Source organism: Salvelinus alpinus, chromosome 34, assembly GCF_045679555.1.
Source record: "Salvelinus alpinus chromosome 34, SLU_Salpinus.1, whole genome shotgun sequence".
NCBI lineage: Eukaryota > Metazoa > Chordata > Actinopteri > Salmoniformes > Salmonidae > Salvelinus > Salvelinus alpinus.
In genome coordinates, this window is record NC_092119.1 from 13,081,228 (window position 1) to 13,093,639 (window position 12,412).

Genomic DNA, 12,412 nt, shown 5'->3' on the forward strand with positions numbered 1-12,412 from the left:
GGACCCTAAACAATTATATTTTGTCCAATGAAAGACGACTTTACATATATATACAGTCTATGCTTTACGTCTGTAAGTGACAGGGTTGATTTAGATGTTTTTTTTTACCCAGGGCAAGCTTTTGCTGAAATCAAGGACCAATGGTGTAGAAATAAATATATTTTGATGTACTCTCTATGTAGCACCCAGGGTCGTTACAATATAATCGTTTTATATTTCCAATTGGACACGTCAGTTTATAAATAAGAGACTGAAGAAATTGTTTTACATAATGATCAAGGATTTTTAATTTTTCATTAGTTTCATCAATATTACAGAAAACGTTTATAGTACAGAGTTCAATATCTCCCCATTGCTTCATTAATTTAGTCAGGATTGCTGGTCACCATAATCTGTACAATATCACTCTTTTGTATTCATGTATTTTTCTGTACATTGTTTGAATAGTTGTTAAAAAGGCAGTCAGCACTTTAAATAAGCTGTTTCTTCCTTCTGAAATTAAACACATAAAAGACAAAGTTTCCTCCCTCCTCCAGTTCCCTCACATATCTGTACTAGTATGTGTGAGGTGAGCAGTCCTGTAGGGGTGAGGGTGGGGAGAGACAGGCCGTGTTGGTAAAGTAGAAGGGCAGGGGACAGGGTGGGACCAGAGGCACATATTTAGATATGTGAAAGAATACACGTCTCTGGGTGGGACTTCAGTACCAGGTCAGACTATGACGAAGCTAGTGGGCCTGTGGGGCAGCTAGGGGGAATGGTCAGCCTGGAAGGAAGTTAGTGGGCCTGGCGGGTAGCTAGGGGGCAGCTAGGGGGAACGGTCAGCCTGGAAGGAAGTTAGTGGGCCTGGCGGGTAGCTAGGGGGCAGCTAGGGGGAATGGTCAGCCTGGAAGGTTAATGGGCCTGGCGGGTAGCTAGGGGGCAGCTAGGGGGAATGGTCAGCCTGGAAGGAGGTTAGTGGGCCTGGCGGGTAGCTAGGGGGCAGCTAGGGGGAACGGTCAGCCTGGAAGGAAGTTAGTGGGCCTGGCGGGTAGCTAGGGGGCAGCTAGGGGGAACGGTCAGCCTGGAAGGAAGTTAGTGGGCCTGACGGGTAGCTAGGGGGCAGCTAGGGGGAAGGGTCAGCCTGGAAGGAAGTTAGTGGGCCTGGGGGGTAGCTAGGGGGCAGCTAGGGGGAACGGTCAGCCTGGAAGGTTAATGGGCCTGGCGGGTAGCTAGGGGGCAGCTAGGGGGAACGGTCAGCCTGGAAGGAGGTTAGTGGGCCTGGCGGGTAGCTAGGGGGCAGCTAGGGGGAACGGTCAGCCTGGAAGGAAGTTAGTGGGCCTGGCGGGTAGCTAGGGGGCAGCTAGGGGGAACGGTCAGCCTGGAAGGAGGTTAGTGGGCCTGGCGGGTAGCTTGGGGGCAGCTAGGGGGAACGGTCAGCCTGGAAGGAGGTTAGTGGGCCTGGCGGGTAGCTAGGGGGCAGCTAGGGGGAACGGTCAGCCTGGAAGGAAGTTAGTGGGCCTGGCGGGTAGCTAGGGGGAACGGTCAGCCTGGAAGGAAGTTAGTGGGCCTGCCGGGTAGCTAGGGGGCAGCTAGGGGGAACGGTCAGCCTGGAAGGAAGTTTGTGGGCCTGGAGGGGAAGCTCCAGTAGCGGGACTGGGGGGCAGCTAGGGTGCCTGGGGGGCAGCTAGGGGGACTCAGGGGCAGCTTGTGGGCCTGGAGGGGAAGCTCCAGTAGCGGGACTGGGGGGCTGCTAGGGGAAACAGTCAGCCTAGGGGGCACTGGCAGGCCACTCGCTGCCTTTCTCTGCCTTCAAGGCCTGTATTCATAAAGGGGTATGAGTGCTGATCTAGGATCAGTTTATCATAATGAATAAGACTATATAGACAGGGGGACCTGGTCCTAGATCACTACTCCGAGCCACTTTATGAATACAGGCCCAGGTCTCATCATGGTGACCCTATGACTTTTGGCCCAAGATACCCACCACTTTTGGCAACTGCACACAAACACGACTCACAAGAAAAACAACAAGCAAAGCTGTGTGTGAAGCCATTATGAGGCATTATAAAGCCCATATAATGAGGCATAGAAGAGAAGAATACTAAAGGGAAGGGACAGATAGCTAGAGGCACCCTCAGGACCCTGAAAACACTCCTAATAAGCCAGAGCACCAAGGCTACATCCTGATTCTTCACTCTATTCCTGCATACTTTCTTGCATGGATCTAGTAATGGTGGGAACTCCCTCCAGTCAATGCCTACCTTCACCAATCCAATGCCTTTAAAAATGACGGGGAGTGTGCAAGTGTACACTTCAGGAGAAGGGTGGAGAATCAGGACATACCCCAAGAGGGACTTCTGACATTATCTCAAAAGGGTTTTCGTTGTTCAAAAAGAAGATATGTATTTTCTATCTTTTTTTTGTGAGATAAGAAAATAGTATTTTATTTGTATTTTTTTTTTGAGCACCTACAGCTTGTTATTGAAATGCTACTGCTATCTATCTATAAGGTCTAGGGTTGAACACACAAAGCAATTGCGAGGATGAAAGACAAACAGAGTTGCTTAATATGACAATATAATATTCATAATTATAATAATAATAATAATAATATATTACAGAATAAATCTCTTATTTTTTCACTTTTAAAAGGTATAACATTTTGTCTTTCTTTGAAATACAATGATCTTTTCAAATTCAGATTTCATGATCAATGTATGTACTCATTTACTTTGTGTTCGAGATGTTGGTTAATTATACTTGATGAACTTTATTATCCAAATCAATAAAAACTAGCTGTGCCATTGCATATTACAGAATAGTTATGATATGTGGACATGCACCACTTTCTCTCCCTGTCTATCTATCTGTCCTCGTAAGATGACATCATCATAGTCGTCCTATGACCATCACGTCCACAACCTCTCCTTTATGCAGCTCCACGTATTGCTCTGTTTTAGGAGGCAACATCAGCAGCCCGTTGGCACTTCTCATGCTCATCAGTCGACTACTCATCTGATTTCCTGTAGGGGGGAGAGAGACAGAGAGAGATAAAGAGTGAGAGAGATAAAGAAGGAGAGTGTTGGCAGAGAGGGATAGAGGGGGGAGAGAGAGGGAGGAGGGTGGGGAGACAGAGAGAACCAATAACATGACAAGAATCATTTTTGATACACATTTTCCCTTATCCATTTTTTACATGCAAACGTGCTGATGACAAAGTATTGTGTGTATGAGATAATACCTGTGCTCTGTGCCCATGGCAGAGGCTCCTGGTGGTGCCATGTCAGGATGCAGCGGTGGTACTCTGGACGAGGGTCCAACTTTACATCACAGGAAAGCTGTTTACACACACACAGGAGAAAGCAGGGCGCAGAATGATGACATCACACTCAACTTTAAACCCCAATGTATTTGCATTAAGCTATGTGCAAAAAAATTTAATAACTCTGTTGTTAACTTACCCTGGCTTTGATGATGGTGGGCCGAGGGTCCAGGATCCCCTGCATCTTCCTTAGAGCAGGGATGACGAAGAGGTTACAGGTGACAACCGCAGACACTGGGTTACCTGACCAACAGAAAGAGAGGGGCTGAGGATGAGAGGGAGAAAAGGACGGGACATTACCACTGTTCAGAGGGCTAAGGGGGGAGATGACAGGATAGGCCAGAGAAGGTTTGGACGGGTTGGGGTGTAGGAGCATTGTTGTTATTGACATGCTCCAGCTGGCAGCCCCTGTAGGACAGGATAAAGGCTCAGTGCAGAGTGGTTCTCTTCTCACCCCACTGGCCTGTCAGTATGGGGCCGGGCTGGGCCGGGGGACCGGGCTGGGCCGGGGGGATGAGGAGGCAGACAGTTGAGACAGGTACGCTTCTGACTTTTTAAGGTTGCACAGAAGAGGGACTGGAGGGGTGCACTCTTTAGGGGAGTGGGAGAAGTGGGTGAGCGCTCTTTGGGGAGAGTGGGAAAAGTCTTTACACCAACCAGCAGCAGTGACGGGAGGTGTCAAAAAAGGTAAAATGAAATGAAACAGCAGGGGGAAGGGTGAGTAGCGCTCTCAAATCACAACAACAAGCAACAGCATGGAATGATGGGATAGATACCCGCAGAGGCTCGGAACGACACTGAGAAACAGAAGGAGGCGCGACAGAACCAACAACAACGCCACAGAAACAAAACAATATTTCTTTCTCAGAAAACCGAACAGAAAATCACATAAGAAAATAAAAACTCTTTATTTTATGTTAATATTTTTTGTTAAGATTCAAGTTTGGGTTTACTAAAAGGTGTAGTGATCTTATTTTGCTTAATCACTACTAAAAAACTAACAAAAATGCCCCCAAACATGCCCAAACAAAGTTTGGGAGATAAAAAGTTCATTTGGCATCAAGTTTGCATTTTGAGATCATTTTAAGCCCATATCATTTGAGGTTGGGCCAAGTTTCAGTTTAGCACTTAAAGCAAAAAAAATATTTCCCATTTTCAGTTTAAATTCCGTTTTCTGAGCTCATTTGAAGTAAGCTTGCTTTCAGGTAGAGAGCAGCACACTGAACGGTACGGTCAACCACGGTGGTAGCACCTACTTCCGCGCGGTGGCACAAGCACCCTGCTTGCCTCACTGTCGGGGACATGGTCGATGAAAATGGCGCCTGTATCTCTGAAGGTGAAATTACCTTAAAGGGGGAATATAAAAAGAGTGGCAGTCACCACAGCCACAGACTAGCCCTCCGAACATGCGTAGGACGGGCAGAGGCAAGGCAGGGGGGCTGGGGGAGGCAATAGGACAGGCAGAGGCAAGGGGGCCTGCTGGGGGCAATGGAGAGGTCGAGGTGCAGGGGGGGCTAGGAGAGTAGAGGGACAAGAGATTGTTGTCAGCAGGGCTGGTTGGGGGGGTCAAATAGGGGTCTTAGGGGTTTGATGTTTAGAGCTGGGTGGGTCTTAGGTAAACTCTAGGAACACGGTTTTGGAGGGCTGGTATAAAACATTCCCTCACACAAACATATTTATAATACAAACAACAACTCATATACAAAATGTAAATGATCAATCGGGGAAAAAGCTGCTGCTGTGGAAGGAAGGCTGTTTTGTTCCAGCATGCTGTAGGAACTGAAAGGGGAGTGTAATTAAAGAGAAACATTACCTCTGTCTGAGAGCATGCTGCTGGATTAATACAACATGTTTCTCTCAGGGAAACATACATTTGGTTGTTAAATGGTGGCATTTTGGACGCAGTCAAGGCCGGCGATCCCCTGCCAGTCCTGAGACTCAACAACAACATTTACGGGTCTACACACAAACAACAGATACTGTACACACAGTACATATGACATGAACAGCTCATAAACACATACCTGGTAGGGCAAATATCAGTTTCCGTGCCCCGTCAATGTCTACAGTGGCGAACGTGGTGGGGAGACTAAGAGAAGAAAACAGAAGGCGAACCAACTAAGACCTTCCGTGATTCACTATCCATCTCTCCTAAACCATCCTCATCCTCACTTGATGAATTAACAAGGCATATCCCTCTAAACTCTTGTAGCATAATGTATCAAATAAAAAAATAATGTCTTACCCTGGCTTCATAAACACCCGTCCAAAATGGATCTGGGCGTGGAGATCAATGTCAAGCACCTGCTTCAGATAGTCCTGAAACATAAAAAGATATATTGTAGATTATTGTGTTGTGTTTACAGTGTATTTCATGCCTATAAAGTTAATTTAATTATATTAAGAATTATATTCATTGAATTATAAAATTCCTTGTCATAGGACAGTGTTAAACTTCTTATGGAGTCAGTGGGTTTAAACGGAGACGTTGATTATCTCTACTGACACGTTTCCATGTCCGACAGATGGTGAGGTGTACACGTTTCCATGTCCGACAGATGGTGAGGTGTACACGTTTCCATGTCCGACAGATGGTGAGGTGTACACGTTTCCATGTCCGACAGATGGTGAGGTGTACACGTTTCCATGTCCGACAGATGGTGAGGTGTACACGTTTCCATGTCCGACAGATGGTGAGGTGTACACGTTTCCATGTCCGACAGATGGTGAGGTGTACACGTTTCCATGTCCGACAGATGGTGAGGTGTACACGTTTCCATGTCCGACAGATGGTGAGGTGTACACGTTTCCATGTCCGACAGATGGTGAGGTGTACACGTTTCCATGTCTGACAGATAGTGAAGTGTACACGTTTCCATGTCTGACAGATGGTGAAGTGTGTGATCCAATAACAGAAGTAATTGGAGCAGAAAACCCAGAGAGAAGTAGAGAATTCAGATAAGCAGTAAACATACAAAAGGTCAGCCAAACCAGCTGGATCAGATCAGCAGGAGTAACAGCTGGATCAGAACAGCAGGAGTAACAGCTGGATCAGAACAGCAGGAGTAACAGCTGGATCAGAACAGCAGGAGTAACAGCTGGCTCAGAACAGCAGTAGTAACAGCTAGAACAGAACAGCAGGAGTAACAGCTGGAGTAACAGCAGGAGTAACAGCTGGATCAGAACAGCAGGAGTAACAGCTGGATCAGAACAGCAGGAGTAACAGCTAGAACAGAACAGCAGGAGTAACAGCTGGATCAGAACAGCAGGAGTAACAGCTAGAACAGAACAGCAGGAGTAACAGCTGGATCAGAACAGCAGGAGTAACAGCAGGAGTAACAGCTGGAGTAACAGCTGGAGTAACAGCTGGATCAGAACAGCAGGAGTAACAGCAGGAGTAACAGCTGGAGTAACAGCTGGAGTAACAGCTTGATCAGAACAGCAGGAGTAACAGCTGGATCAGAACAGCAGGAGTAACAGCTGGATCAGAACAGCAGGAGTAACAGCTGGATCAGAACAGCAGGAGTAACAGCTAGAACAGAACAGCAGGAGTAACAGCTAGAACAGAACAGCAGGAGTAACAGCTAGATGAGAACAGCAGGAGTAACAGCTAGAACAGAACAGCAGGAGTAACAGCTGGAACAGAACAGCAGGAGTAACAGCTAGATGAGAACAGCAGGAGTAACAGCTGGAACAGAACAGCAGATGCACAGTACTCGAGGTTCAACATAGAGACCAAACTCCACCCCTAGCCCCATTGTCTCAACTGCGTGTAGCATTAGAATGATGCCATCTGACAAAGGACAATGCCCCTAGCCCCTACCCCCTAGCCATTTAATTTGCTCTCACAAACACAGTGACCTCATAAAAATACATCTAAATAAGCTCACTGCCTCACCACTCATTTGTTATTTATTTAACCTTTATTTAACTAGGTAAGTCAGTTAAGAACAAATAAAAATTTACAATGACGGCCTACCCAGTCTCCCGTAACCCCGGACGACACTGGGCCAATTGTGCGCTGCCCTATGGGACTCCCGATCACGGCCGGTTGTGATACAGATTATATTTTTTTGAATATAATCTTACCTTCTCTCCCATGGACACACCTCCTGAGGTGATGATGACGTCAGCACGGCTGATCCCCTCGTTCAGGGCATTAAGGAGGTCGTCTGGGCTGTAGGAGAAAGGTCACAGGTCACAGTTCATACCCTCCCATCTTTCTGATCGTAGATGAATCTATAGCTTTCCAGACACAGATTTTAGCCTTGTGCTTTCAGATTCTCCATCGAGCATGCTTTTTAGTCCAGGACTAGGATTAATGTGTGTCCAGGAAACCAGCCCAATATTTTCTAGGAGGGTAGATGAAGCCATTGTTACTGAGGCTTATGATTGAGTGTTGTTGACTGACTTGTCTCCGACGATGCCCAGGTTGATGGTAGGGTAGCCATGTTCCTGAATGGTGGCCAGCAGTGTAGACCTGTTACTGTCCCTGATCTTCCCTGGGTGCAGGTCATCCTCTGGGTTCAACAGCTACACACACACACACACAGGTTACTTTATTGTTCATATTCTACAGGAAACCATCTCATATCTTGCAATATTTTCCTGTCAGAACCTGGGATTCAAACCGGCAATCGGTTGATGTCTTACCCGCCTCTCTAACCTCTAGGCTACCTGCCACCGCAATCCCAGGTATAAAAGATACCATGAATGATGACAAAATATGTGTGCATGGATATGTGTGTTTGTGTGTTCACCTCGTTGCCAGTTGACATGACAGCCACCACTGGGAACTTCTGCACCTCCACCTCAGTGACTCCTACGGTGGCCAGCAGGCCAATCTCAGAAGGGCCCATGTGGGTACCCTTGGACAGGACACATTCCCCACGCTTTATATCATGACCTATAGGCCTGGAGGGAGGGGAGACAGAGGGGGCTGGGTGAGTGGCAGAGACACAGTACTGGTACTACGGTCACGTGGAATTTCACTGCCTTCATGACTCGTGACTGCCGGTGTGGCAACATGTACGGGGAGTCAAACATTTCATGTGGAACGGACATGGAACGAGATAGGAACAACGTCAGCAAACGAGTAACACAGACAAAAGACAATAAATGCAGCAGCGGGGAACAGAGCTGGGGAACTGACAAATATAGGGGAGGAAATAAACAGATGATGAATGAGTCCAGGTGAGTCCAATATCGCTGATGCGCGTGACGAGGGAAGGCAGGTGTGCGTAATTGGTGATAGGAGTGAGTGATGCAGGGCAGCCTGGCGCCCTCAAGCGCCGGGGGGGGAAGAGCGGGAGCAGACGTGACTACGCACATTACACTAGTACTGTAGCATGGTACCATATCTACGAACCAACCAAAAGCAGTACTGACAAAAGAAGACAGCGTGAAGTAAAGCGAAGTGAAACCTAAAGACAGGTTAGTTCACAGACAATAGGGGAAAGTAAGGGTTAAAGGAGTAGTCAGTAATTATAACAGTCTTATTGTTAAAGAGGAGAATTGGGAACCGTGATTATATATAAATTACTCGCACTTGACTCCCTTCTCCCTTTTACTAGCTTGGACTTTGCTGATAGCTGCTTTACTGAGGAAAATGTACTTACTACAACGTGATACAGGGCCTTCAGAAAGTATTCACATTCCTTGACATTTTCCACATTTTGTTGTTACAGCCTGAATTTAAAATTGATACCATTTATATTTTTGGGTCACTGGCCTACACACAATACCCCATAATGTCAAAGTGGAATGATGTTATTTTATTTTTATTTTTTTTACAAATGAATAAAAAATTTAAAGCTGAAATGTCTTGAGTCATTAACTATCCAATCACTTTTTTATGTCTAGCCTAAATACGTTCTGGAGTAAAAATGTACTTAACAAGTCACATAATAAGTCTTTGTAAGGTTCACATTCGGTAGAAATTACTATGAAATAATAAAATACTGCAGTTGCGTATATAACTTTTTTAAATGATTTAATTATGTTTCCCTCCTTAAAGTCCTCATCTCATCTCTGCTCAGGCAGTAACAGCCAGCCAGCCAGCCAGCCAGCCAGCCAGCCAGACAGCCAGCCAGACAACGTTATCTCTGTTCTCCCATACTGTACTGTCTTCAGGCATCCTATTTAGCAAGACTAGCGTGCCTAAGTATGCTGCAGAGCTGTCTGACAAAATCATTTTACTAGTTCTTCAAAGTAGATATGGTATACTTTCACAAACGGTCTCTATCCCTCTCTCTCGTCCTTGTGTTGTGTACATTCCTCTCTCATTCAGTCTATGCAGTCTATGTGTATCTAACTTAACATAGCAGGCGTAAAAGTGTATCCATCTCTGGCCGAGCTGGAAAGAACAGGCCAAAGAAAGAACAGGCACAATGGATTATGGTCACTGGCTGCCTGTGAGTTTTAGAATTCATTTTAAGATTCTTCTATTGGTTTTTAAACCAATCCACGATGGTGCACCCCAATACATGTCAGACATGCTTTTAAGTCATGTACCCAGTAGGTCCCTCAGGTCCTCTGGCCTTTTAACTATCCCAAAGTCTAGGACCAAGAGGCATGGAGAGGCAGCCTTTAGTTATTATGCCCCCAGCCTCTGGAATAGTCTGCCAGAGAACCTGAGGGGGGCCAAGAGTCATGGAGAGGCAGCCTTTAGTTATTATGCCCCCAGCCTCTGGAATAGTCTGCCAGAGAACCTGAGGGGGGCCAAGAGTCATGGAGAGGCAGCCTTTAGTTATTATGCCCCCAGCCTCTGGAGTAGTCTGCCAGAGAACCTGAGGGGGGCTGAAACTGTTGACATATTTAAAAGAGATCTTAAAACACCTTTTTAGCTCTGCTTTTCCTCAGGGGGCTTTTTAGCTCTGCTTTTCCTCAGGGGGCTTTTTAGCCATTCAGTTCCTGCCATTCTTTAGTTTTTTATCCAACTTTTGTTGTGTAGTAAATATTTCAGCTATTATTTTTATTGTTAAAGAATAAAATCCTGTGAAGCACATTGCGTCGCATTCCATGTCTGAAATGTGCTGTATAAACAAGGTTTGATTTGATTTGATGATTGTAGTTGAATATTTGCTTCATGAAAACTAGAACTCCCTTCAGCCCAGCGTCCCAGATGGTTCTTAACTTGGTTTCTCTTGTGAATTATTTGATTTCTCTCTAGAGAAACGGCGCGATGGGAAAATGGTTAATCGCTCAGCACTAGGGGTAGAGTTCTGTTACAGAAAAGCATTGAGTAAAACTGGGATTGGAATTTCAGTTTACTTCCTGAATTAACTGGATTTAAATGAAATAGAGCCCACCAGTCCTGACTGGTATAACCTTAAACTTCTCACTCACCTGATGTCTAGTCCAGGGCGTGCCTGTACCAAGATCCTCACCTCCAGTTCTTCTGTCCCCTGCAACGACAAACAGAGCGGTTAATGAAGAAGATACAGTACATTCCGTACTATTGTCAGGAAGAGGTTTGTGGCAGATGAAGTCTACATGTACAATACAGAAAGGCTGTCTGTTTGTGGAGAGGAGATACTGGAGACAGAGGAGAAAGATAATTGTGAAACAGAGAGGCGAGAGACATATTGTATGTTATTGTAATGTATTTGTATTGTATATTCCATGCGGATAAAGTTCATTGAAATAAATTGAGAGGGGGTCAGGAAGTTGCCACAGGAGATGAGAGAGGGAGAGTGCTGGTTGACTCACGTCTTCAGAGAGAGAGAGAGGGAAGAAGAAGGAAAGAAGGGAGAAGTTGGGTGTTGACTCACGTCGTCAGACTCTCGAAGCAGCTCTGTGTCCTCCACCTGCACCACAGCATCCGCCCCACAGGGGATAGGAGCCCCTGTTGTCACCCTCATCACCTGGCCCGGCATCACTGTGTGGGTCGGCTACAGAGACACACATGCAGGTTGGACATTATAAAGGTGCTAAACATGCTTATAACACATCTATCAAGGCATTTTAACTGCATCATAACTACCGGCATGAAGTAGTGTTATCAACATTTCAATTGGGAAGTTGAATTATCAGAAATCAACTATATACAATTTTCACAAGATAAACTTTTGAACATGAGCGTCAATAGTGGAAGCTGTGTGTCCACTGTGGAGGCAGTGTGTCCACTGTGGAGGCAGTGTGTCCACTGTGGAGGCAGTGTGTCCATAGTGGAGGCTGTGTGTCCATAGTGGAGGCTGTGTGTCCATAGTGGAGGCAGTGTGTCCATTGTGAAGTCTGTGTGTCCATTGTGGAGGCTGTGTGTCCATAACGGAGGCTGTGTGTCCATAGCGGAGGCAGTGTCCATAGCGGAGGCAGTGTGTCCATAGCGGAGGCAGTGTGTCCATAGCGGAGGCAGTGTGTCCATAGCGGAGGCAGTGTGTCCATAGCGGAGGCAGTGTGTCCATTGTGGAGGCTGTGTGTCCATAGTGGAGACTGTGTGTCCATAGCGGAGGCAGTGTGTCCATAGCGGAGGCAGTGTGTCCATAGCAGAGGCAGTGTGTCCATAGCGGAGGCAGTGTGTCCATAGCGGAGGCAGTGTGTCCATAGCGGAGGCAGTGTGTCCACAGTGGAGGCAGTGTGTCCATTGTGGAGGCTGTGTGTCCATTGTGGAGGCTGTGTGTCCATAGTGGAGACTGTGTGTCCATAGTGGAGGCTGTGTGTCCATTGTGGAGGCTGTGTGTCCATAGTGGAGGCTGTGTGTCCATAGTGGAGGCTGGGTGTCCATAGTGGAGGCTGTGTGTCCATAGTGGAGGCTGTGTGTCCATAGTGGAGGCTGGGTGTCCATAGTGGAGGCTGTGTGAGAATTCTAAAATGTACTATTTAAATGTATTATTATGGATTTAATCCAGAAAGCAGAGTGGAGTGTTGTAGAGGGTCTGTGTAGAGTAGAGAGCGACAGGGTCTGTGTAGAGTAGAGAGAGAGACAGGGTCTGTGTAGAGTAGAGAGAGAGACAGGGTCTCTGTAGAGTAGAGAGAGAGACAGGGTCTGTGTAGAGTAGAGAGAGAGAGACAGGGTCTGTGTAGAGTAGAGAGAGAGACAGGGTCTGTGTAGAGTAGAGAGAGACAGGGTCTGTGTAGAGTAGCGAGAGAGACAGGGTCTGTGTAGAGTAG

General features: G+C 46.5%; 1 protein-coding gene across 8 annotated transcripts in view; it reads right to left on the bottom strand.

The window, feature by feature from the left end:
- Positions 1-262: 262 nt before the first annotated feature.
- gphna (gephyrin a) overlaps positions 263-12,412 on the bottom strand; it is a 129,966-nt gene continuing 117,816 nt past the window's right edge. For 5 of the 8 annotated variants that reach the window (XM_071382249.1, XM_071382251.1, XM_071382246.1 and 2 more), the window contains 10 exons: positions 11,074-11,193; positions 10,649-10,707; positions 8,062-8,215; positions 7,713-7,834; positions 7,391-7,478; positions 5,547-5,620; positions 5,326-5,390; positions 3,441-3,544; positions 3,221-3,317; positions 263-3,002 (listed from right to left, as the gene is read on the bottom strand). In XM_071382249.1, coding sequence (XP_071238350.1) covers positions 2,869-3,002; positions 3,221-3,317; positions 3,441-3,544; positions 5,326-5,390; positions 5,547-5,620; positions 7,391-7,478; positions 7,713-7,834; positions 8,062-8,215; positions 10,649-10,707; positions 11,074-11,193 — 1,017 coding nt within the window. In that variant the 3' untranslated portion in view covers positions 263-2,868. Of the gene's footprint in view, positions 3,003-3,220; positions 3,318-3,440; positions 3,545-4,557; positions 4,648-5,325; positions 5,391-5,546; positions 5,621-7,390; positions 7,479-7,712; positions 7,835-8,061; positions 8,216-10,648; positions 10,708-11,073; positions 11,194-12,412 lie in introns of all 8 variants that reach the window. The other 3 variants (XM_071382247.1, XM_071382244.1, XM_071382243.1) reach the window with 1 other exon arrangement.